The 23,404-nt window shown below is 44.7% G+C and overlaps 3 protein-coding genes across 6 annotated transcripts; all 3 read left to right on the forward strand.

The window, feature by feature from the left end:
- Positions 1 to 33: 33 nt before the first annotated feature.
- On the forward strand, positions 34 to 4,333 carry GPN3 (GPN-loop GTPase 3). 2 transcript variants are annotated; one of them, XM_080355326.1, is made up of 8 exons: positions 34 to 172; positions 250 to 358; positions 435 to 602; positions 1,510 to 1,634; positions 2,271 to 2,386; positions 2,741 to 2,837; positions 3,247 to 3,375; positions 4,104 to 4,333. In XM_080355326.1, the coding sequence occupies exons 1-8, from the start codon at positions 125 to 127 to the stop codon at positions 4,164 to 4,166; spliced, it is 855 nt and encodes a 284-aa protein (XP_080211452.1). In that variant the 5' UTR covers positions 34 to 124; the 3' UTR covers positions 4,167 to 4,333. The 2 variants fall into 2 exon arrangements, with proteins under 2 accessions (XP_080211452.1, XP_080211453.1); XM_080355327.1 differs by having other exon boundaries at positions 69 to 177.
- Positions 4,334 to 5,506: 1,173 nt separating this feature from the next.
- On the forward strand, positions 5,507 to 10,520 carry ARPC3 (actin related protein 2/3 complex subunit 3). The gene is made up of 7 exons (XM_080355395.1): positions 5,507 to 5,588; positions 6,656 to 6,755; positions 7,699 to 7,775; positions 8,055 to 8,123; positions 8,386 to 8,512; positions 8,824 to 8,918; positions 9,730 to 10,520. The coding sequence occupies exons 1-7, from the start codon at positions 5,583 to 5,585 to the stop codon at positions 9,790 to 9,792; spliced, it is 537 nt and encodes a 178-aa protein (XP_080211521.1). The 5' UTR covers positions 5,507 to 5,582; the 3' UTR covers positions 9,793 to 10,520.
- A 769-nt stretch (positions 10,521 to 11,289) lies between these two features.
- Positions 11,290 to 19,316, forward strand: ANAPC7 (anaphase promoting complex subunit 7). Of its 3 annotated transcripts, none has more exons than XM_080355482.1 (11): positions 11,290 to 11,501; positions 12,280 to 12,466; positions 12,838 to 12,957; positions 13,544 to 13,655; positions 13,906 to 14,059; positions 14,167 to 14,309; positions 14,545 to 14,662; positions 15,090 to 15,286; positions 15,795 to 16,019; positions 16,442 to 16,592; positions 17,443 to 19,316. In XM_080355482.1, exons 1-11 carry the CDS (start codon positions 11,401 to 11,403, stop codon positions 17,630 to 17,632), a joined length of 1,698 nt encoding a protein of 565 aa, XP_080211608.1. In that variant the 5' UTR covers positions 11,290 to 11,400; the 3' UTR covers positions 17,633 to 19,316. The 3 variants fall into 3 exon arrangements, with proteins under 3 accessions (XP_080211608.1, XP_080211609.1, XP_080211610.1); XM_080355483.1 differs by having other exon boundaries at positions 12,280 to 12,368; positions 12,821 to 12,957; XM_080355484.1 differs by having other exon boundaries at positions 11,363 to 11,501; positions 12,280 to 12,368.
- Positions 19,317 to 23,404: the final 4,088 nt, after the last annotated feature.

Here is a 23,404-nt window from a genome sequence, read left to right on the forward strand (position 1 = left end):
ATTTGAACCCGCCGGCGCTCCGTACTGTGGGGGAGGGTGCGTACTATAGGCTACCCGCGGCACGTGACCAGGGGAGCTACGGGGCGGCGGAGCGGCCAGTTGCCTCCGCTCGCTGCCCGCCGCCATGCCCCGGTACGCACAGCTGGTGATGGGCCCGGCGGGCAGCGGGAAGGTGAGGTGAGGCTGCGCGGGCGGGGGACGGGCGGCGGCGGCGCAGGCGGCCGCTGACGGCTCGTTGATGTCTTGCAGAGCACGTACTGCGCCACCATGGTGCAGCACTGCGAGGCGCTGGGCCGCGCCGTGCAGGTGGTGAACCTGGACCCGGCGGCCGAGCTGTTCAGCTACCCCGTGATGGCAGGTGAGCGGCGAACCGGGACCCGCGGCAGCCCCGGCGGCGCCCGAGTTCAACCCGCCCGCCGCGTCTGTCGTTCCAGACATCCGGGAGTTGATCGAGGTGGATGACGTCATGGAAGACGAATCCTTGAGGTTCGGGCCCAACGGCGGGCTGGTGTTCTGCATGGAATACTTTGCCAATAACTTTAACTGGCTGGAGGAAAGCCTGGGGCACGTGGAGGATGACTATATATTGTTCGATTGCCCAGGTAAACAAACCTCAATGTTTTCCTGTCGTTCTTCACACGCAGTACAAATTTGCAGTGATTTTTTTGTTGCTCGTAGCCATGTGCGCTGTTTTTTGCATCACCAACAGTTGCCAGGGTTAATTACGGATGTTTAACAAGCCAGCGTGGTCCCAGGATAACCTGGGTGAGAGCACTGGCTCCCAGTTACATCATACTGTAGGAGACAATCATCTTGCCAGTATAATATCTCTCAGCAAAGCATATTTTACTAACGATTTTGCAAGACCGAGTGTTGTACCTAAAGGTGGGCTCACAGAATAGGGCAAAAAGCCCCCGCTTATATCCCCCCCCAAATCCTGGATGCAAATTCCCTCCTCTGTTTCCCACTGGTTGGGTACTGCAGGGTTTACAGACTACCTCATTCACCTGTCTCATTCATCTAATTCTAACAGCCCTCTTCCCTTATTTATTTATTTAAAATACAGATTCGTGGCTCTTTGGTTACCCTTCTCCTTAGCTTAACTTTTTCAATACAATAATTGGTTTGCATTCTGGGATTAGTTCGAAGAAACTTTGTTTTACATTGAAGATTCACAGTCTGACGTCTGTCGGTCCTTCCCCTCTGCTGGGGTCGGGCACCACGTCCCCAGTTTTGTAAAAACATTCCTCCTTCAATGGCTCCTTACGCTGCAGGAATGCTGTGGCAACTGCAAACTAACACTAACTGGAGATCCACGGAGGAAAAAGCCCTTTTATTTCTTTTCCAGTGTAAGTTCATCCAAACACAGTCAGAGTTGTCGGAGAAGAAAGATACTTTCTTCAGCTTTTATCCATATTAAGTGAAATGCCTCTGTTTATATAACTGATAACCATGAACTGTTCCTGTTAGTGTCACATTTTGCACACTAATATCCTGCGTCTGCCCCAGGTCAGATCGAACTCTACACACATCTGCCCGTGATGAAGCAGCTGGTGGAGCAGCTTCAGCAGTGGGAATTCCGCGTCTGTGGCGTTTTTCTTGTGGATTCTCAGTTTATGGTGGAATCTTTTAAGGTACCTGTTTGAAATCTGTTGTAAAAGTTCATGTTGATAAAGGGCAAGAAATCTGAGCGATGTAGGGGCTGGGTGTGTTTAGCCCAGGGGAGATCCGATTGCTGCCTTCAGCTGCCTCAGACACAGGTTGCAGCAAAGAAGATTCCAGTTAGGTGTGAAGAAAAGCTGCACGGCGAGAGTGGTCAGACTGGAATGGGGCACAGAGATCACGTAGTGGATGTCTGTGGGGTTATTCAAAACTTGACTGGGCAAAACCCCTGGGCAGTCTGGTCTGAGCAGTTGTATGAACCTAATAACCTCTAAAAATCCCTTCCAACCTAAATTCTGTGATTCTGCAAGAGGCTTCTCCGATCTGGAGAGACCCGGCCACCTTCCCCATCTAGCTGTCAGAATCCTGAGGTGGGCTTTGAGTTTTGTAATGGCCTTTTCGGTGGCAGATCCAGATTTGAGGCTCTGGAAATAAGAAGGTGCATGAGAAGCTCCACACCTCCCTTTTCCAACAGAGATAAGGGCTCCCCACTCAGCCTCATGTCCACGTTTCATATATTTGCTAGATTGGGTCTGTGGTAGAGTGTGCTGCATGTTTGTATTGTGATTTCTGTACTTAACTACATCATTTTTTTTATATTCCTGAAGTTTATCTCTGGAATTCTGGCAGCTCTCAGTGCAATGATATCTTTAGAGATTCCACAGATTAACGTCATGACTAAAATGGATTTGCTGAGCAAGAAAGCCAAGAAGGAAATAGAAAAGTAAGCTCCAAAAAAATTACTTACTCTGTAGTGTAATATCTTGAGGTAAACATCAGTCAAAATTCAATCTACTCTTTCCCATAATTAAAATATACTGGGTTTGAATGGGGGAAGATGGATTTGTTCTATATCAAGCATAGTCCTTAAATGTCTGGATAGAATGCTTACAACTTAGTCAGAATCAAAAGGCTAACTCCATGTTTGTACATATTCCTGCATTTTTCTGTAAATAATTATCATTATGTGAATTACCATTATGCTAGACCATTTTGGTAGCTGTATAAAAACACACTGACTCATTTGCTCTGTGCCCAAGGATTCTTTTGATATTAATGATAACTTTGTTTCTCCCAGGTACTTAGATCCAGATATGTATTCTATGATTGAAGATTCTACAAATATATTGAAAAGCAAAATGTTCAAGAAACTGACTAAATCCATATGTGGATTGGTAGGTATATTGCTTTTTAATTGGGACCCTTAAATTCAGTCCTGTATTTATAAACGATCCTGTGCCGTTCCTGACTTCATTGTTGTTAGAGATACTGTATGTACTATAATAATTCTCCCACACCCCCTTGCCCCAAAACTACCAGACTATCTACCAGTCTACCTACCAGACTTGTTAGCAAAGCCAGGATCTAAAAGATTCTTAGGCTCCTGAGCATTTTAATGTTGCTTATTTTAACTAATTTTTTTATTTTCTTTTAAGATTAGCATAAGATTCTTGATAGTAACGTTGGGATTGTAGCCAATATATTTTCCATGAATCCTGTTCTATTAGCAATTTTGGAAAATGTTGTCGTTGAGAACTAACTTACTGCATTTTCTTACTAATATCTTTTGAATCCTTTCTCCAGATTGATGACTATGGTATGGTTCGATTTCTACCTTTTGATCGCTCTGATGAGGAAAGTATAAACATAGTTCTGCAGCACATAGACTTTACCATTCAGTATGGAGAAGACCTTGAATTTAAAGAACCAAAGGTGAGGTACTTCTGATGATCAGATGAAAAATTTAAAAGGATCCATAATATAAGTTGTAATGTAAATGTGTTCTTTGCCTTGCTAATAAATTATTGTTTTAGTATGGCTCAAAATAAGCCATGTGTAGTCATAGTGACAGTGCTTATATCGAATTCATTTACAATTACAACAGCGAAATCCTTTATATGAAAGAATTCTTTATATTGAATTATATTAGTCTTGCATATGCAGACTGATCAAATGGTTGTGTTTAAAAGTAATGCTTTGGTTTTCAAACCAATGGAATTTTAAACTTCAAAGCACCATTAACATCACTAAGATTTCTTCCTACATGAGTGTTCAGACTCCCCTGATAATTCCTGTTTTGAAGCTACGTGTTGTATATGAGATACAGATCAGGAATAAATTCTGTCGTGTAAAATACAGGAGAGAAAACTGCTGTGTTAAAATCTGTTCTCTTATTCAGCTCATAAATCCTGAGGAACAAGTCCAGTGCTTTTATTCCATTTTGTAGTCTTCAAGTATGCAGAATACCTGCATCTAGATTTTGATCTATATAATTTCAGTAGCTCTAGAAACACATTACTTTTCAGAAAGTTTTGCCACATGTTTCATGGAACCATATTAGACCCGTTATGGGTTCTGAAATAAAACCTCACAGAACAGACAATGTACAACAGCCTCTAGAGAAAAGTCAGGTTTTATCTTTTTTGTTTTGTTTTTGGCAGGAATGTGAAGAAGACAAATCTGCTCTTGTGGATGAATACTTTCAAGATCATGTGGATGAGTAAAAAATGGATGTTCAACAATGGGATGAAAAGACCTTGTTTTAAAACTGAAAAAAAATCCACCCCTACACAAACCTACTTGATGTTTTATCTGTAAGATAACTAATATTTATAATGAAGAGTGGGCTATATAACCTTGTAACTATTTTAATAAACAATTTTTATTCATATGTGTGTGTGTTATAAATACATAGGCTAGCATTAGTATGTATAAAAGTTCCCCACCTATAGATCTATCTCATTTATGCACAAGAATGCTTGAAATAGATGTAATGACTTGCAAAAGAGGCAAAGCCAAATAGAAGTAATAAATATTTCTCTCCAGTACTGAGTAGTTAGTTCCATTATTAGATGAGATAAATAATTGTTCTAAAGGGTTAAAATTGTGCTTTATGAACTGAGGGTGAATTAGGCAAAGGGATAAAGTCTGGTCAGTGTGTGCTCTCTCTCTCTCTTGAACATGAGTTTTTGACATTCACTTAGGAAGAGCCCAGATTTTAAGCTGGTTTAAGGTTGATTTTTGTACAACTTGCCTGGGGCTTTAAGTTGTTTATACATCGATAACATCTTAAGCACAGCACATTTAATAGAAAGAAAATCAGCTTAAATAGAACTTGGTAATGATCTTGTGCAGTCACTTCAGAAACTGTATTGATTAACAAAGAATTCAGCAACAGATAGGTAAATTCCTTTTCTTAACTCATGTCCAGACTGGCACATCCTTGGGACAAGTTACACTTTCAGCATATCAAAAGGACAAACCCCAGCCCTGCAGTTTGATTACTTTGACTCAACTTCCAAATGTCCTCATTTCTCCTCCCTTACTCAAGGTGTGAGTCATGTAGTAGGGGACAAATTCAGAGTGCTGGGTCACACGGAAGGTTATGGCCTGATAGTAGCAACAGTGTGGAGCTTAAAATATTGCTTCACTCTACACGTAACGTTTGGACCTGTTCTGTGTTTCCTAACACCAAGTGCCAGCTGTGCTTTGCAAATTGGGTCAGAGCAAGCGATGCCCAGGAGCGTGAACACAGAGCAGAGAAAACCGGCGGTGAGTGAAGCGTCCCCAAACCGCGCTCTTGCCAAGCGCTGACCCTTGGGCAGAAGCTCAGCTCTGCCAGTGCAAACGCGAGATGCCAGGCTGGCTGGGGAAGAGAAGGGTGGCAGAGGGACACCCAGGAGGGTTATTCGCAGTGCCGGCCACAGCAAAAGCAGCGGAATGAGGGGAACCCCACGAGCGGGAACCAAGCGATCGAGCCCCCATCGTGGTTTCACAGCACCTTCCCGGGGCGGTGCGGGGCTCTCCTGGCACCGCCTCTGCTGCCTCATTTCCTGCAGCACAGGCGGACGAGGAAGCTGCGCTGCCGGCCGCTCTGCGCTCCCCGCCCGGCCCCGCCGAGCCGCCTCCTGCCCTTCGCCATGCCGGTGAGGGCTCCGCAACCGGGGCGGGAGGGGAGGAGGGAGGGCTAGGGGGACAGACCGGAGCGGGCGGGGGCGGCCCCGGGCCGGGCGAAGGGGCTCGGCTGCTGCCGGGGTCTGGCCGCGGGGGAGGAAAGGGGCTGGAGCTGCGGAGAGCCCGGCTGAGAGAAGGGAATTGGTGTTTAAGGAGGCTGCTGCGAGGCCAGCGCCCTCCTCTTCCTCTTCTTTTTGTACCTCTTCATCTTCCTCCTCCTCCCCTTCTTCCTCCTCCCCCTCCTGGGATCCTCCCGCAGCTCCAGCCAGGGAGAGGGGGGTGAGAGCTGGGCTGTGCTCGGTTTTGGGGGGGTAAGAGTTGGGCTGTGCTCTGGTTTCGGTCACATCACCTTCCTTGGGTGGAAATGAGCTGCTTTTCTGCCTGGGGATGCTTAATTCCCCCCCACCTGCATCCCCTGCAAAACCGCGGCTGTGAGGAGGCGAAGGCTGCCCAGGGGCCTGGCACAGAAGTGCCTAAAACTACACTCATCAGTTGTTAAAAATCAGCTTGTCAGGAAAAACCTGCTATATGCAGAAAGGTTTGTTTTGTTTGCCTGTTATTGTTGTTTTCCACTTTGACAGTTTTATACTGCACAGAAAAGTCTTTTTTTTAGTGTGTGTGTATGTGTTAATCCTGGCTTTATTTATTATTATCTAATATTAGCTAGACATGAAAATAAAATATAATCTTTTTTTAATGATCAATGGACTCTGCAATACCTCAGCTTGGGCAGGATGGGGTTGGGCAGCCCGGAGATGCAGCAACACCCGCAGACCAGCTGCACCAGTTCTATCCTCTCTCCCAGCACCACAACCTAAATGGTACTAGTGATGATGCCTTCCCAGTCTTCACCAGAATGACCCTGAGATCCGGGCCTAATTACAAAACAGCAATTATCCATACAAGGAAAAATTGCTGGAAACATCACAAACGAACCAGAGCCTGACTCCTGTTTGATGAAGACACGGGGGAGATGTGATTGGATGTGGAAATGTCTATTTTCAGTAGCATTAATAACCAGCCTTCCACCCATCTGTAGGCTTACCACTCAACTTTAATGGACTCCGACACCAAGCTAATTGGGAACATGGCGCTGTTACCCATCAGGAGCCAGTTCAAAGGCCCAGCACCTCGGGAAAGTAAGTTTGTAAGAATCTCTGAAAACCTGCCTGCATATTGCTCATTGTTATCTGACAATTCGCTCTAAGCCAGTCCTAGCAAGAGTGACGAGAGGGTTGGAAATGCAATGCTTTGCAGTTTATAGAGGAGGAAAAAAAGGTTTCAGATACTGAAGCTGTGCAAATCCTAGAAAATAATTATGCGCAGATAAATATGCGCTGTGCTCAAATCAGTTGTTTCAGTATTTAAAGCCTACGGTTACTGTGCTCGTGGTTCCTCCTGTCTGGCTGTTCTGGGGAGGATGTGGCGGTGCGAACCCTCTGCTCTCAGAGGAAGTGGAGGTTTAGCTACAGAGAACTCAGGCTTTGGGGCTGCAGCTGAAGGACGAGCAGTACGTTATTCAGAGCTTTAGGGCGGGGGCTTCAGAAATGAGAAAACAGCATAGCGTGGCTGTTCAGTTTCAGAAATATAAAGGAAATTTTTCTGGATTTAAGTAGTCTTGGCTGGTGGCAAAAGCAGGTGAAGGTCACAAGTAAGCTTGGCGCTATGTGTTCTGCTCACTCTCCCTTTTTTTGAAGAGGACGATGAAATTTGTGTGATTGTGTTGTTATGCTTTCTTCAAAAATATTTTTGTGTCCTGAGAAGACTTTTACGCTGTTAAAACTGCTGAGTTACTCAACCGATAGAAGAGTGGGGAACTGCTGAATTGCTGCTGTTTGTGAAGTCAGAAGGAGGGAGTTAAAGTTCCAGCTAAGAGTAGGAAGCTTAAATATTACAGTCTGAGCTCACCAGTGTTACACACAGCAAAGACTGTTTTCTGTTACATAGTGCTGTCTTCTGCTTTTTGCAAATACCAAGGTTTTGCCTTTCCAATTATCCTTATTTATGTATTTCAGTGAGTAAATTTATGACCAAATGTAGTATAATGGTGCGGTCTTTAACTCTGTATTTCTCTTTTGTTAGCTAAGGACACAGATATTATAGATGAAGCCATCTACTACTTCAAAGCAAATGTTTTCTTCAAAAATTATGAAATTAAGGTAATTTTTTGAGATATTGTGCATATAGTAGTTGTTTGGAGGGTTGGTACTGTGAATATAAATTTGTTTTCAAATAAATAATTCTACTAAGGAACAAAAACTCTCATTCCGCCTAATTTTTAGAGTTTGGTAAATGTCATGAATTGCAAATCTCTCTCTCATGAGGGAACTGTAGGCCAACATGGCTTGAACTCATTCCTGTTTCAAGCTTTTATCAGTTCCAGAAAGTCTCCCTTAATCTAAGAGTGGCTGGGCTCTCTGCTTGCTCTTGTTTTGCAGAACGAGGCCGACAGAACGCTGATATACATAACCCTCTACATTTCTGAGTGCCTGAAAAAGCTGCAAAAGGTAAGAGAAGTGAATTTCTGTGCAGGAGGGAAACAGAGTCTGTTCTGGGGATTGCACTCAGGAAAGGGTTTGCCGATATTCTTGTCCCAGTGGCATTAATAATCCTGTTCAACCCAGTCCCGGTTGTCAGAGCCACAGATATCCGAAGCCGTGGATCTCCAAAGAGATGTGATGAGTTTTTATGCGTTACAGATTGGTAAAATATTTGGGTCTAATGCTCCACCAGCTAACTGCTAATCCACTGTTTGCGTGGTTCTTCCAGTGTAACTCCAAAGGCCAAGGAGAGAAGGAAATGTACACCCTGGGAATCACCAACTTCCCAATCCCCGGGGAGCCCGGCTTCCCGCTTAACGCCATTTACGCCAAACCTGTCAACAAGCAGGAGGAAGGTAAGGGCTAATCCAGGACCTCTGAAGGCTTCCTTGGCTTCATACTGGCTGCATTTTTGTGACTGCAGCTAGAAAAATCACCTGTAAAACCGAATCTCCTAAATCTGCAGTTCTGTCTTCCAGCAGAGGCTGGATTTTCTGACTTCAGGGGCCTAGTGACTCCCTTGGATCCTTAGATCCAACAGAACAAATTGACAGGCGTCTGAATCTGCCTTTTGCATCAACGAAATCACATAAACACTTTGCTGCGAAATTCAGCTTGGTTTGGCGCTGCCTCAGTTTACCGCGTTCTTTCCTGCGCTGTGTTTCAGAGGTGATGAGGGCCTACCTGCAGCAGCTGCGGCAAGAAACTGGTCTGCGCCTTTGTGAAAAAGTATTTGATCCGCAGAGCGACAAGCCTAGTAAGGTAAGAGTTCAGTGTTGTCATTGTGGATTTAATGAGAGGCTTGGTGTGGTTTTTTTTTCAGAAATGTGTGGGGAGAAGTGAGATGATGGGGTGAGGGATCAGGTGTGGGTAACTTTGGCACAAGCTTCTCTGGTTGTACAAGGCGAGGGAAGAGCAGGCTGCAAGTTATCAATAAATTTAATCTGTAACGTGGTAAGGCAGCCAGTGCCAATTTGGGTTACTCTAAAAAGCAGAGCAGTAATAAGTGGTGTCTGGTTCAACTCTTCAAAGTATTGCACATCTGCTGTTGGCCAGGTTTTCAAATGGAAATTCAAATGCACGAGTGATGCTGTTTATCTTCCCACGTGGTTCTGATTTGATAGTTTCTTTGAAGTAGACCACTCTGTGCCATATCCAGATTAAAAAAAAATAGCTAATCAATGCATGAATCACCTCCTGAGTGTTAAGATGTTTCATGTGCAAATGTGGCTGCGTTTAAAATTGTAGTTATTTAGGCTAATTTCTTTTCAAAGTCATAGCTTTCTGATCTATCCCTTGTTTAGAGTTATATTGGAATAAACAGTAAAAAAGTATTGAAATAATAGAAAGTAGAATGTTACACTTTAATTCAGAGTCCTATATTATAAATTCATTGGGTCCATTTCTGTCCTCTTGTTCTAAATTCCAGTAGAAACCAGTGTGGAAAACATCACATGCAAAACCAGAGACTTAACATTTATTTGTCAGGGGTTGAATACCTTGAGGTCACTATTTTGTATATCTCATGGGAACTGTTTTTACATAATTTCTGATTTTATACTTCCTTGTGCAGTGGTGGATCTGCTTTGTGAAGAGACAGTTCATGAACAAGAGTCTGTCAGGTCCTGGCCAGTGAAGAGGCAAAGCAGCAACAACATTAAACATTTCCACAGCAAGGTGTATAAAGTGTTTTGCCTTTGTTTTGGATACATTTTGTACCAACGAAGAATTAAGTGCTTAGGAAGAAAAAAACCCAAACAATACAAACCAGGCAATGAGGGGTAAAGGGAGGGAGAGCAAAAAGATAATTTTAGTGTAAGCAAATATTATTAAGCTGGTGCTTAATAAGTAATTTCTAGCATGCTGTTTCAGATGCAGGCTGCTTTGTTATTGGTGGCTACAGCTAGTATTTAAAACAGGGCTTGTATTTAAAGAGAAGAAACAGCCATGCCTGTGGGGCAGATGGAGCTGCCTAATTGCTCTACTGGCTGGAGTCTCAGTTTTGGGTGTCCATGGAAAACGGACCCGTCACGCTGTGTTGTTAAGTGCTGTGATTTTTACCTTGTTTTCAATAAACTTAGCTTGTAATGAATGTGGTAACTGCTTTATGTCTTATGGACAGCCTTTAAAAAGTGAGACTTCTGGTGTTGTTTTTGTGACAAGACTATCATTATTGTGTAATGGCTATCAGTAGGAAGCGAATCATTCGCACTGAAAACGGGTGATTTATATAGTGGCTGTAGTTCGCAGCAACATACCTGGTTTAGCCAGCCTGCCTTCACAGAGCAGCGCCCCATCGCACTGAAATGCCTCTGGAGGGTGACACAGCCGGTACCGTCCGACACAGCCATCACACCACACCGGCAAAAACCAGGACTGTTTTGACCAGTGTGATGGCTCCTTGAAGCACCGCAGTCCAAATTGGGTTTATTCCAAGTTCTCTCTTTGTAGCAATCCTTGTTTTGTTGTCACCATCCAGCACCAACGCGCTTTTTGTTTGAAGCCCCGTGCTGGCGATGGTGCGTTAGCCTGTCGAGGTGAATTCCTCTCCAAGCACCAGTGATGGCACATTCAAACTGAAAGCTCCTACTGAATTCATTTATAGTAATAATATGATAGCTGTGTTCTGCATTCTTTTTGTAATAAAAGAGGGAAAAAAAAAAAGGTTATGGTTCAACTCTCGGTCTACGCCTTGTGAGGCATTTCCCCTGTCTGTGGCCCAGACAAAAGGTAGGTTTTGAAGAGTCTTTCACCTCAGTTACCTATTTTTATGGGCAGGAGCTTCGATGTCCCCGATGCTTCAGTCAGGTTTAGCTGCCACAACCAGCAGATAATGGTCTCAGGAGAAAAAGGGCCAGACTCAAGAGAGGTGCAGACACAGAGAGTACGTCTCTTCCATAAAACGACACTGAGGCGGAAAATGATTCCTCAAACCCTGTCAAAGAACCCGAGTCCCCTCCCGCCGAGCGGCTGCGGCGGCCGGCACCCGTCACTGCGCAGGCGCGAAGCTGCCGGGGACCTCGCGCGGCGCCACCCCCCCTCGGGCTGCCCTACCGCGCGCCTGCCGCGCCGCGCGCCCGCCATGGAGGCAGTGTGGCGGACGCCTGCAGGCGGCGGCGTGCGAGGTCCCCCCGGTGGCGCCATTTCGGAGTGGCGGCGGCCGGCGGCGCCGCTCGCTCCCCGGTCGCCGTTCGCTTCCTGTTCGCCGCCCGTCCCTCCCGCCCCGCGCCTCCCCGCCGCCAGCATGAGCGTGGTGGAGCACGTACGGGAGATGGCGGCCGCCGGGCTCCACTCCAACGTGCGGCTCCTCAGCGGGCTGCTCCTCACGATGAGCGGCAATAACCCGTGAGTGGCCGCCCGGGGGCTGACAGGGCTGAGGGGGGAACTCGCCAGGCGGAGCTCGCAGGGTGCCGGGGGGTGCGTTACGGACCGGGCAGGAGCAAGGCCCGCCTGTGCAGCCGCCCCTGCTGCCGGGCTGTGCCGTGCGGGTCCCGGGCGCCGGTCCCGGCCCGGGGGTGAATTTCTGTCAGCACCGAGGGGCTCGGCATGAGCGGCCTGGTAGAGCTGGGGTGATTTTCTCCTTCCCAGGATGCTCTGTGCAGGTCACAGCTCTTCTTTGGATGGGTTTTGAGGTACTAATTGAAGCCAGAATCCCATTCCGATACCCTGACTCTTATCACTTCTGCAAACACACGGGCAGTGTTAGGAAGGGGGATTGTAAAATGTAGGAATGTGGATTAGGACCAGCATAGTTATACAAGGAACTGGGTTACCTTGTAAACTCGAGTCCATTCAAACAAAATGTGCTTTAATAGATGTTGACAACATGTGGTTTGTTATGGGGAGGATGGAGGCAGCAGTGGCCAAGCAGCTGAACAGAAGCTGTTGTTACTGAAGAGGTGTCGGAGCGGATATTGCGTTTGTTTGTATACAGATAAAAGAAATTGGTGAGATAATCCCTTTGTCAGGTGCTGGTACCTGCTACCCAGGGGTCCTCGCGATGTAGTAGAGAAGCAGCAATTGGAAGTTGAATCCAATTGAAGCTACAGATACTTTGGGGTTGTGAGGTTTTTGTCCTTCTGCAGTTAGCTGATCTCAGCCTCTGTATTTACATTTCTTTTAGGGAACTGTTTTCACCATCTCAGAAATACCAGCTCCTTGTGTATCATGCAGACTCTCTCTTCCATGATAAAGAATATAGAAATGCTGTCAGTAAGTATACAATGGCCTTGCAGCAGAAAAAAGCACTAAGTAAAACTTCAAAAGTAAGACCTTCTACTGGGAATGCTGCCTCAACTCCCCAAAGCCAGGTATTTAAAAATTGACTCGTGCTGCATAACATGATCACGTTCCCCCTTACAATTGATATTGCTGACTCTATATTATAGCATTTAATTGTGGATTTATAATGTCCAATAAACCTGAATTTTCAGGCTAATTTATTTTGAAAATACCAGTGTGTTTTCTAATGAATAACTTAATATAGTCTCAAACATGGGATTTTTTTGTTCATGCTCTTTGCTTGAAGACAGGATCGTTGTGAGCTGGCAGTAGTTTGCTTTGTTAACTTTGTTACACTAGATTTGTTCAGCATAGTGTAAGAATTTAACAAGGAAACATTATCCATTGTTTTCACTTGACTAAAACAACATTGTAGTTTAAAGTTTGTATTTTATTGCAGTGTTTACCATCTGAAATTGAAGTGAAATATAAAATGGCTGAATGTTACACAATGCTAAAGCAAGATAAAGACGCCATTGCTATTCTTGATGGGATTCCTTCCAGACAGAGGACCCCAAAGGTGAGTTCTGGCAGACTTTTGTCACAAGTGCTTGGTCAGCACATCTTGAATCTACAGCCAAGTGTCTGAATGTAGCCTGTAGGTATAATGACATTGTATATTGTAACAGAAACCAGCTGCTTATGTTGAGTAGAGCTCAAATAATTTCTGTTTTTTCATCAATCATGACTTCATTCAGAAGCTGAGTGGAAACTTTCTCTGCCTTCCAAAGCCGATTCTCCCCAAGAATCCCATTGCTGTGGAGAGGTCAGCTGAAAGAAGGTTGTGTAAGGGATATATGGGTCCTTCTTGGCATTGTATATAACCACTTGCCCATCTTTTGACTTTGTGTATGCACAGCACTGAGATTTCAAGACGCACTGTGCAAATACAAAAGAATGTAAATTTTATCTTTGGGCTCAGAGAGAAGCAGCAGTTTTGATTTTATACTATATGATACATCACAGTGTTCTCAGAAGAAGGGCAGGTGATTTTGTCTCTGCCCAGAACAGGAGGCAGGTGTTCCTTAAGACAAAGTTGTGACCTTTCCCAGTGACGCTTTCTCCTTTCTCATGCTTGACTCTCCCAACATTTCTGTCACTTGTAGATCAATATGATGTTGGCAAATCTGTACAAGAAGGCGGGTCAAGAACGCTCATCTGTAACGAGCTACAAAGAAGTGCTGAGGCAGTGCCCATTAGCGCTTGATGCCATACTAGGTAGGTGTCTGCACACTGTAAGTGTTCCAGTATTAAACAGTATTACAATTTGAATTATGTGTGGGAGTAGGTAACTGTCTTTTACTTGCATGTAATATGTAACAGCTACATTATGCAAATTATAAAAAACGCTGTAACAAGCTGCTTGTTTATGCTTGTCAAGGGATGAAGGTTCTGGTCCTCAGACAATTAATTTGCATTAAAAGCAGTTCATGGTGGCTGAACTGGATGTGTTTACTGTTCTGAATAGGTTTGCTCTCGCTGTCGGTGAAAGGTGCAGAAGTGGCCTCTATGACCATCAACATAATTCAGAGTATTCCCAACCTGGACTGGCTTTCCATGTGGATCAAGGCGTACGCTTTTGTGCATACTGGAGATAACACAAGAGCAATAAATACCATTTGGTAAGAGTTCAAAGAGGATAGTGTAATCAAATAATATATTAACATTTATATGTAATTCTATTTAAAGTGGCATTATACAAATAACAGGGACTTTTTTTCTCTTAAAGCTCTTTAGAGAAAAAGTCATTGCTGAGGGATAACGTAGACTTGCTGGGGAGCTTAGCAGACCTGTATTTCAGAGCTGGAGATAATAAAAACTCTATTCTGAAATTTGAACAAGCACAAATGCTGGATCCTTACCTAATAAAAGGTGAGTAAATCCTAAAAGAAAGTTTAGCCGGTATAATGATCTGATGAGTGACATTAGAGTGGAATGTTGTGTATTGTACCTGCCTTTCAGTTCAGAATTCACATTCAGAAGCTGTGTATCTTGAATAGTTACTGGTACTTACACTGTTTAAAGTAGGTTTTTGTGGATTTGTTTTTTCCTGTTGTGAATGACTTTGCCATTTCTTGATGAGTGATCTCCGCATGTTTCACATTAGGAATGGATGTATATGGTTATTTATTGGCACGTGAAGGTCGATTAGAGGACGTGGAGAACTTGGGCTGCCGTCTCTTCAATATTTCTGACCAACATGCAGAACCCTGGGTGGTATCTGGGTAAGTTGTTTTCTTTCCTTTCTTACCTCAATTCTTTCTGCACGTGGTGGATTACAGTCGATACAGTGGATTCAGCTTTTTTGTTCAGAAGGTGGTTTTCTATCTTACCCTGTTCTTTGGGTAACTTAAATTAGCTATCCAAAAATATCTCTTTTGGTTGTTTTCTATGTGTTTAAACCTACTCGTTACCACCCCTGTGCAACAACAATGATATATTAAATAGCTGTAACAGTTAACATTTACACTGCTTTTTTCTTTAAACTCCCGACAAAGTGTTTTTTTCCCTGAATATATATTCTTAACTTCGAATTAAAGAGTTCAGCAGTTGTCTGTCATTTTTTTTTCTTCTTCTTCTCTTCCTTCTGCTGTTAAACCTCAATGAATGTGCTCAGGCAGTATGTTTACAATCCCTCTTGTCTTTCCATAGGTGTCATAGTTTCTACAGTAAACGATACTCTCGTGCCTTATATTTAGGAGCCAAAGCTATCCAGCTGAATAGTAACAGTGTTCAAGCTCTCCTGCTGAAAGGAGCTGCCCTCAGGAATATGGGCCGAGTCCAGGAAGCAATTATACATTTTCGTGAAGCAATTCGTCTTGCGCCTTGCAGGCTGGATTGCTATGAAGGTGAGTGAAATTTTGGTTTGTTTTCTACTTGTTCATTTATGCAAAATGGAGAGTGCTAATCTGATTTTCTTGGCTACTCCAGTTCCATATCTGCTGCTGTGTGGTGGGCGCAGTGCTGTGGATTCCCTGCTAATGTGAAAAGCATGGACTTAGAAATACTGTCATGCAGGTTTATGTTTGTTTTAATAGTTTTTGTTTCACTTGCAATTACCGGAGAAACCCGTAACCTGTCACACCTTAGTCTTTTGTCAGATGTTGGTCCTGGGAGATGCTCGTCCACCTCCTGCCTTTTTCTTAGGTTTTGTGTAGAACCCTGTGCCATTTTAATATTTGTGTCCAAGTTTCCCTATCTGTGAGTTTCTTTGACATATTTTGCAATCTGTATTTGCTAATTGGAGTGTCAGATGTTTGGAGTTTGGTCGCTATGAAGTGCAGATGATTGAGGAGGGGTTGATTGTCTGTAGCGCTCACTCAAAAATTGAATTGTTGTCTTTTTTTATATCATCAGGTCTCATCGAATGTTACCTGGCATCCAACAGTATCCGTGAAGCCATGGTGATGGCAAATAACGTGTATAAAACTCTGGGAGCAAATGCACAGACACTCACTCTGTTAGCAACAGTCTGTCTCGAAGAGCCAGTCACGCAGGAAAAAGCAAAAACGTTACTGGACAAAGCACTAATGCAAAGGCCTGATTACATTAAAGCTGTGGTGAAGAAAGCAGAACTTCTTAGTAAGTTCCTTTGTTTTTTTCCCCCATGTTGACTTATTTAAAGTGTAATGTTTTACATGGAAGAGTGTTCTGCAGCCTCATTGATGTGAAGAATGTTAGAGCAATGTTAACAGCCCAGGGATTTATCAGTTCTATCCTGAAGGAAAAAATCACATGAATTAATTCCATCTAGCAGTGGATATTACACCAGCACTTAAAACTGTTTTGACTTCAAAGGATATGTTATCCTGAGCGTTGCAGTTATTGTAATAAAACCTATAATTTAGAGTTAATCTTGCAAAAAGTATCTTGCTACTGTCCCCCACACCAGCAGTTCTGAAGGAAGAAATAGTCATGTGTGATGATGGCTCTTTGTGTACACTCTGACTTTTAATAGACTTATGTAAAGTATTAACTAAAACCGTAGCTTTGTATATAAACAGGTAGAGAACAGAAGTACGAGGATGGAATTGCTCTGCTGAGGAACGCGCTGGCTAATCAGAGCGACTGTGTTCTGCACCGCATCCTGGGAGACTTCCTGGTGGCTGTCAATGAGTACCAGGAAGCCATGGACCAGTACAGCATCGCCCTCAGGTAAAGCAAAGGCTCCGCAATTGCACTGTAGTTAAAAGAAACAATCACCAACTTAACTAAAGTAAAAAGTTGAGCCTCTAATTGATTAGGACGTAAGCAGAAGTAGCTTTACATTTTTTTTTCTCTTAAACAATTGATGTCCTGTTAGTGAATTACTTGGCCGTAAGGCTTTGAACTGAGAAGTGCGAAATCTAAGGTCTGCACTGATGCTGAGCATGTCACTAGGTGTGCGATTCCTTGACAGACGAAAGGAGTAAGGCATGGATTTATTTCTCATTATTATGTAGTCGGGCACAATAAGATCCATTCTTTTAGACTTAAAGGGGCTCTATAAAAATGAACTATTAAGTAAATTTTAATAGCGTGATTCAATTTAACATAACCTGAATGTTATCTTGGGGTGTTACCATGTTTTCATTTTAATAAATTTACCTTAATTCTAGCACATTATGTCTACCATAAGCTTCTGTAGCTTAAATGGGTTAGCTTTTTTGTCCTTGCATACAATATATTTAGTCATAGTCATTTAAATTTGTACTGCTTTCATGTTACTCTAGAATTAGAATTGCCTGGAAGAGTGTGAGGTTAAGCACATTCTTGGAGATCAAAATAGTTTTCTATAAAGATTTAATACTCAGTGTTACAGTCAGCCTGAAGTGATCTACTAAACTGAACTTCTTGATGTTAAACAGCAAGTGCAGACAACAAGATGAGGGGGCTTTGGTTGTTGTTGGTTTGGTTTTTGGTTTTCTGTTGTGGTTGTGTGTGTGTGTGTTTTATGACAATATGTCACTAATATAAGGGAAAAAAAAGGTTTAAGGCAATGCTTTCTTTTTCTTACTTTCCTTAGTTTGGATCCAAATGATCAGAAGTCTCTCGAAGGAATGCAGAAGATGGAAAAAGAGGAAAGTCCCACGGATGCAACCCAGGAAGAAGACGTGGATGACATGGAGGGCAGCGGGGAGGAGGGGGACCTGGAAGGCAGTGACAGTGAAGCGGCGCAGTGGGCAGACCAGGAGCAGTGGTTCGGCATGCAGTGACAGCCGCTCCTCCTGCCGCTTGTGTGGGCATTTGAGCACCCCCCTGGGGCTGCTCTCCTTTGGAGAACATAAACTATGACTTTTGCAGTAACAAAGGTCTTTGTTGGTGTTTGTTTTTTTGTAAATAGACTTCGAAACCAAGGGCGAGGGTGCAGCTGAGCAATGGGAGAAGAGAGGGAAGAACAGGATCTGGCCCAAGGCCTTGCAGTGCATGAGTGTTCCTGTTGTGGATGATATTTCTCCTGCAATCCTCTGACTAAAGCCTTTTACCGACTGTTCTTGCTCCTGCTACCACCACAATTCCCTTGATGTGGTCCAGATTCCTATAAGTTATTTTTGAGGCTTTGTTGTTCCTCCCATGTGCTCAGTAGCAATGGGAACATGATGATCTCTGGGGGTGAGGGGAGGAAGGGGCTGAAACGGTGCAGAGTGGCCCGGGTTGGAGTCGAGTTTTCATCTTTGCAACAAAGGCGGAAAAGAACCGACAACTTCGGGGTCTGCCGGAAAAGCTCGGACTGCCGCCGCCCGTGGCCACGCCCCCTCTGCCGTGGCTCCGCCCCCTCCACCCTGCTGTTCGGAGCTCGGGCATTATTGCATTGTTTTGTTATGATTTTTCATTGGAAAGCTGATTCAAAAGGGTATCTGCGGCTACAAAGGTTTTTAGCCACTGGACATACATCAAAATGCTTGCTTATTTTTGCCGTGCTTTTTAGAATGTGTTTTTAAAATATGTGTGTCTATCTTACTTTTTTAAAAAATAAGTTTATCTGCCTTACATTTACTTTGCTTTCAGGATGTTTTAGGGGAGCCCCATTCATCAAACAGAGCTGTACAATATTAAGAAGTGCTAAAAATCATGTTGGAAGAAAACTGGAGTATTTACCAAAGGCTTTTAATCTCAATAAATCTGGAAGATAGTAGCAATAGACATCGAATCATAGAACCGTTTTGGTTGGGAGAGACCCATGAGATCATCAAGTGCAACCGTAACTTAAATCTAGTAGTAAACCATGGCTAAACCACAATTGTTTTTGCAGATTTCAGCTCGTTGCGTGTCTTTCATAAAAGAAGGAAAGAAATATACCTGTGCAAGCAAATTCAAAGCATCTTTAAAAAAGAGTTGTTTTCTCCTCACACTGGAGCATTGATCAGATTGTGTTCGGTGTCTGAAAGCCGGTGGCTCCATCACCTTTCTGGTTGTATTCAAACCGGTCACGGATGGAAGACCGGGGTTCTTGATGGTATTAAACTAAAGAAAGGACATATTTAATTTCAATTAGAGAAATATATGAGGTACGTGATGTATATTTTGTGAGCTGCTCAGCTATTCTAATAATTGCTTTAAATAGGTCGTTAATGGCATCACTGGAAATCACTGGAAATCACTGAAACATTTACACAAAGCAGGAAACCGGAGAACACGGTTTCACTCAAACCATCCTGTCGTGTGTTTGTAGATCACCTGATAATCTTTCCTTCTAGCACGGAGGGGAAACGGCTCCACGATGAGCAAAGAAAACATCAGTGTGCTTAAGTGTGGCTTTAGCAAACCAGCCCCGGGACACATCCAATCAACTTATGAGAGCTGTAAAACAGCTGTGTCCTCACCGCTTTGTTTTGCTGAGAACGTGGCTCCTTATTGAAAGTGACAATTCAGTCAGATGCTGCAAATAAAGCCTCTGTAAGTACCCGATGGGATGTAACTCGTGTGTCGTCCCTGCTCACAGTCGTACAGTGGGTGAGGTACCGTCCGTGTCGAGCGCATTTGAGATTGTACAGACAGATGTATTTAGCATGAGCTCCTGAATCCTACAGGGATTCTTCTTGCCTATTAATGAGCCTTCATTAGCGCTCTAATTTTAGAATGTGATCTCTGGTTTTGCAAAGATCTTGTGCTCTCAAATTGAGTTACTGGGATTCTAGTCCAGGGAATGTCACAATTAGCCCCTAATGAGCGGCTGACCTCATTCCCTCAATTGTGTGCCGAGCTCCCTAGAAGAAAAGATTGCAAAGCCAAAAACTGGAGTTCAGGCAGTTTCAGACCCTCGGTGGACGGTCCACAAAGTGGGGCGGTTTGCAGGCGAGGAAAAAGACCACTTCCATCCCATTGTGTGGGGAAGCTGCCCATTTTGCTTGAAATCCTTGAATTTGAATCACAGATGTCATTAGTTAAGTTCTAATTCTCTCCTACTTTGCAGTAGGAAAGACACAGAAGCGATGCGAAGGGACAGAATTTCTTCAGACCTCACAAAGACTTGGGGAAGGGCTAAAAGACTTAATATCCCAGAGTTTAGCAGCAATGTCTGACAACACCCGACATCTCGGCTGCATTTCTGATTCTGATTTGCAGACCTGGGGAATCCAAGGGTTGTGAAGCAGAGATGACAGAAGGAGCTGAGGACTACTGGCCAATGTCAGCATTTTCTGTCTGAGGTGCCTTTTTCTTTTCTGTTATTGCTGATTATAGAGAGATTTTTGATTAACTAAGACTTTCCCCCCTGCTTTCAGTAAGAATCTTCCTCATTACGCCTGTTTTTGTGTGGCGATTCTTCCCTCCGTGCTTTTCAGGAGCTCAGTGATGTGGAAACTGGTGCATCCAGGGCAGAAGCCGGGAGTATTTCTTGTTCAGCAAACCTCATTTCCTCACTTAGACCTCGGCTCTAAGGAAATCTCAAAGGCTGCGTCTACCATTGTAATTTCAACTTACACAAACACACCATAACCAAATATCTCTTGAAAAAATAGATCTAAATCAGTGCAGTCTCCAGTGGTCTTAAATTTAGTGGCCTTAGGTGGGCTTGAACTCAGTATAAACCTGATTTCAAAGTAAATAGCCTTAGGCAGGGCTTAACTAGCACAGTCTGGCTAATACGTTTTCAGTACTGCCCGTTAGTAAATGTATGCGCCTTTATGCAGTACCCAGCAAAACTCAAGTGCATCACAGTTGATTTTGCTGTGGTTTCTTCATCAAAAGGGTTTGGTTTGGGTCTGAAGATCGCCTGCCATGCAGCTGGGGAGGGGAGCTCTTAATCCCATTAGGCAGCTCCATTTGGTGAAAGGCTGGACGTTGTTTGTTGTGCATCTGTTGGATAAAAGCCCTTCTGGTTTACGCAGAGACCTCCCTAATGAGCACACGGAACCTGATTAAGGTGTAGGGAAGAGCTAAATGCTGAGCTGGTCCTCCCATTGCAGCTCTGAGTAGATGCAGAAAAGTGATTTCAGGAGTTCAGGCAATTTCCCAGAAGAAGAGAGCAGTACCCTGGCAAGTCTGTGTGCTGCAGGGTCAGCGTCAGCTTGAGAAAGGAGTTCAGGATTTCGATTTTTAGGTGCTTGAATTTCACTTCAACACCTTTATTCACTCTGTCCTTCAACCCAGACCAAGGGAATGAGCGCCTGGTTCCCCACTGGCAGCAGGGGCCATTCTCTGGGTTAGTTCCACGAGCTGATGTCCATCTGGAGCCGTGCAGCGCCCACAGTCATTCCCCAGGCTCTTTTGGGCACGTCACGTACACCTTTTTGCCGTTTTACTGCAGAATCTGGTTGACGCAAAGCTGAGGTGTGGGTAGAAGTGTCGGTGTTGCTGCTCGGGGAGGTTCCGTAACGCTGGGCAGCAAAGAACTTGTTAAAGCAGGTTCTGGGTGCTTTGGAAACTTGGCCTTGGTTTCTGACGGGCCACCTGTGGTTTGCGTGCCCTGTCTGACGGAGCGGAGGTTGAGTCGATGCTACAGCAATTCCCTTCTGAGTGTCTTTTTGATCCAGGAGAGGTTTGGGAGCTGCGAGCAGGAGCAGCGTGGGGTTTGGAAATCAACCCGTGGTGGGTCCGTTTTCTCTGGTTGAAGCTGAAATTTCCAGCACCTGACGGGTGGTTTGTGGGTGCAGGGGGTGGCTGGGGCCTGGGTTCTTGTGCTGTCAGCTCACTGAAGGTGTCAAGCCCCTCGGTGGGATGTCCTGAGACACTGACAGTGCCCACACACCAGAGGCTTAGATTTTACAATGGTACAGGACTCAGTACTCATAACTTATAGCCAAAGGTGAGCTGTGGCCACAACAAAGCAGCCACTGCCAAACAGGACTGGGATTGCTGTTCGCAGCATGGTGAGGGGATGAATATTCAGCAGGAATCCCCGGAAAGCTGAAGAGCTCTACCAGGAATTGTTGTTGGGATGGCAGCCCTGGGTCAGCCCGGCTGTGGACAGTGAGGTTGTTAGTCCAGGAAAGGAAAGGACAGACATTTGCTGATTTAAGCGGTGGTGGGAGCTTTCCTGCCCATGGTTTGCCTGGTGTGGGTCAGGCTCGCAGCTAAACCATAGGTCAGCATTAGTGCTTAAGTGACAGCGAAGGGCAGTGACAGGAGAAACGTCTCTTAAGTCCTGATGTGTGCCCGGGGTGTCCTGCCCGGGTGCGAGATCAGAACGCTGGGGTTTTGCAATCATGGTGTGCTGGGCTGCGTGACTCGGTTACGAAGGCATGAGCTGGGTGCAGCTCCATTGTTTTTAGCTGCTGATGTTATCTCCCCCCTGCCTGCCTCGGTAGGAAAAACTGACTGCCACTTGCATAAATAGCAGGGGGTTTGTAACAGCCTGTGCATATCGGATTTGGGGCTTGTGGTGGTGTTTCTGGACTTGATTTTGGTTAATGATGGCGGCTTCTCTGCCTCAGAGGCTGAACGGGACACACCAAGTGGCTCTTGGAGGCTGATCACTGTTCAGAGTCGATCTGGGGGGACAGGGATGGTCCCTTTGGGCTGAGGGACGTGTGAAGAGCAGCTCACATTGCGTACTGAAAGCTCCCGAACCTACATGTGTAAAATCGGCCTAAAAGTCCTTTTCTTCGCCCTGCCCGAGGAGCCACACTGGTACATTTGACCTCTTAATGATGGTGATGTCAGCAAAATCCTGTGGCTGGATTATGTGCAAGCTGGCACTGCCCCAAAGTGCTAATTCACACAGAGATGTCTGGGTGCTCCCATCACTCTGCACGTTCCCCGCCAGCCGCTCCAGGAGAAGGAATAGGGTAATTCTTACAGATTCAGCTATAAGGTGATAATCTTATAGATTCAGTTCTCACTGTCTCTACTGAAGCAAAGGGCAGTGACTTGACCTGATAAGGCAAAGAGCTGGAGCCTGCGAAACTGATGTCCAAAGGCTTCTCTGCGCTTCCACATGGTTAAAGTGTTGGGATGAAATATTTGAGGCCTCTCCAGGTGCTCCGGGCTCTGCGGAGGGTAGATTGCTGCTCTGTCTTCCACGGTCCATGGCTTTCCCTGGGGGTCTTTTCCCGGCTGAGGCTGCAAAGCAAATTTGCCTTCTCCTTCCCCACAGGCTTTTCTCATCTCTCGCCCACCCTCCTGAGGGTGGATGTGGGTTCTAATCACACGGACTCATCTCTATGTGAAAACAGGGCTATTTCTGCCCTCTGTAATTAGAGTTTGATGTAATGTGTCTATAATCCCTAATAACTTGAGCTACGGGAGCCATCTCCTTCCTCTGGGGCTGGCAGTGGTTCATCCCTGCGATGCTTGAGGGGTTTGCAGTGAGGAGGAGGGGGATGATGAAGCTGTTTCTCTGCATCTCTTACCACGCACTCTTGCACTCAAGTACCGAGCAGCCCACTGAGCATCACGTTTTCTTCGCAGGGCTGTACTCCAGAGTGCTGCTTGCAGTTCATTTGGCTGACTAGTTATCAGTTAATCTTGCAGATCATAATTTTAAAAGTTGTTTAAAAATAAGTTATGAATTCGATCTCCGCTTGCCCTCCAGTGAAGCGCTGTAC

The sequence above is a fragment of the Nesoenas mayeri genome (genome assembly GCF_963082525.1).
Source record: "Nesoenas mayeri genome assembly, chromosome: 17".
Taxonomy (NCBI): Eukaryota; Metazoa; Chordata; class Aves; order Columbiformes; family Columbidae; genus Nesoenas; species Nesoenas mayeri.

What these genes read in the sequence shown, in the direction of transcription:
- ARPC3 (XM_080355395.1), top strand. An exon ending in AGGCCCAGCACCTCGGGAAA is followed by an intron (nt 6,756 to 7,698) that starts GTAAGTTTGTAA and finishes CTCTTTTGTTAG; the next exon opens with CTAAGGACACAGATATTATA. An exon ending in AGAGCGACAAGCCTAGTAAG is followed by an intron (nt 8,919 to 9,729) that starts GTAAGAGTTCAG and finishes TTCCTTGTGCAG; the next exon opens with TGGTGGATCTGCTTTGTGAA.
- GPN3 (XM_080355326.1), top strand. Translation starts at nt 125, where the DNA reads ATGCCCCGGTACGCACAGCTGGTGATGGGCCCGGCGGGCAGCGGGAAG. An exon ending in GCCCGGCGGGCAGCGGGAAG is followed by an intron (nt 173 to 249) that starts GTGAGGTGAGGC and finishes GATGTCTTGCAG; the next exon opens with AGCACGTACTGCGCCACCAT. An exon ending in TATATTGTTCGATTGCCCAG is followed by an intron (nt 603 to 1,509) that starts GTAAACAAACCT and finishes CGTCTGCCCCAG; the next exon opens with GTCAGATCGAACTCTACACA.
- ANAPC7 (XM_080355482.1), top strand. Translation starts at nt 11,401, where the DNA reads ATGAGCGTGGTGGAGCACGTACGGGAGATGGCGGCCGCCGGGCTCCAC. An exon ending in ACGATGAGCGGCAATAACCC is followed by an intron (nt 11,502 to 12,279) that starts GTGAGTGGCCGC and finishes CATTTCTTTTAG; the next exon opens with GGAACTGTTTTCACCATCTC. An exon ending in AGCGCTTGATGCCATACTAG is followed by an intron (nt 13,656 to 13,905) that starts GTAGGTGTCTGC and finishes TGTTCTGAATAG; the next exon opens with GTTTGCTCTCGCTGTCGGTG.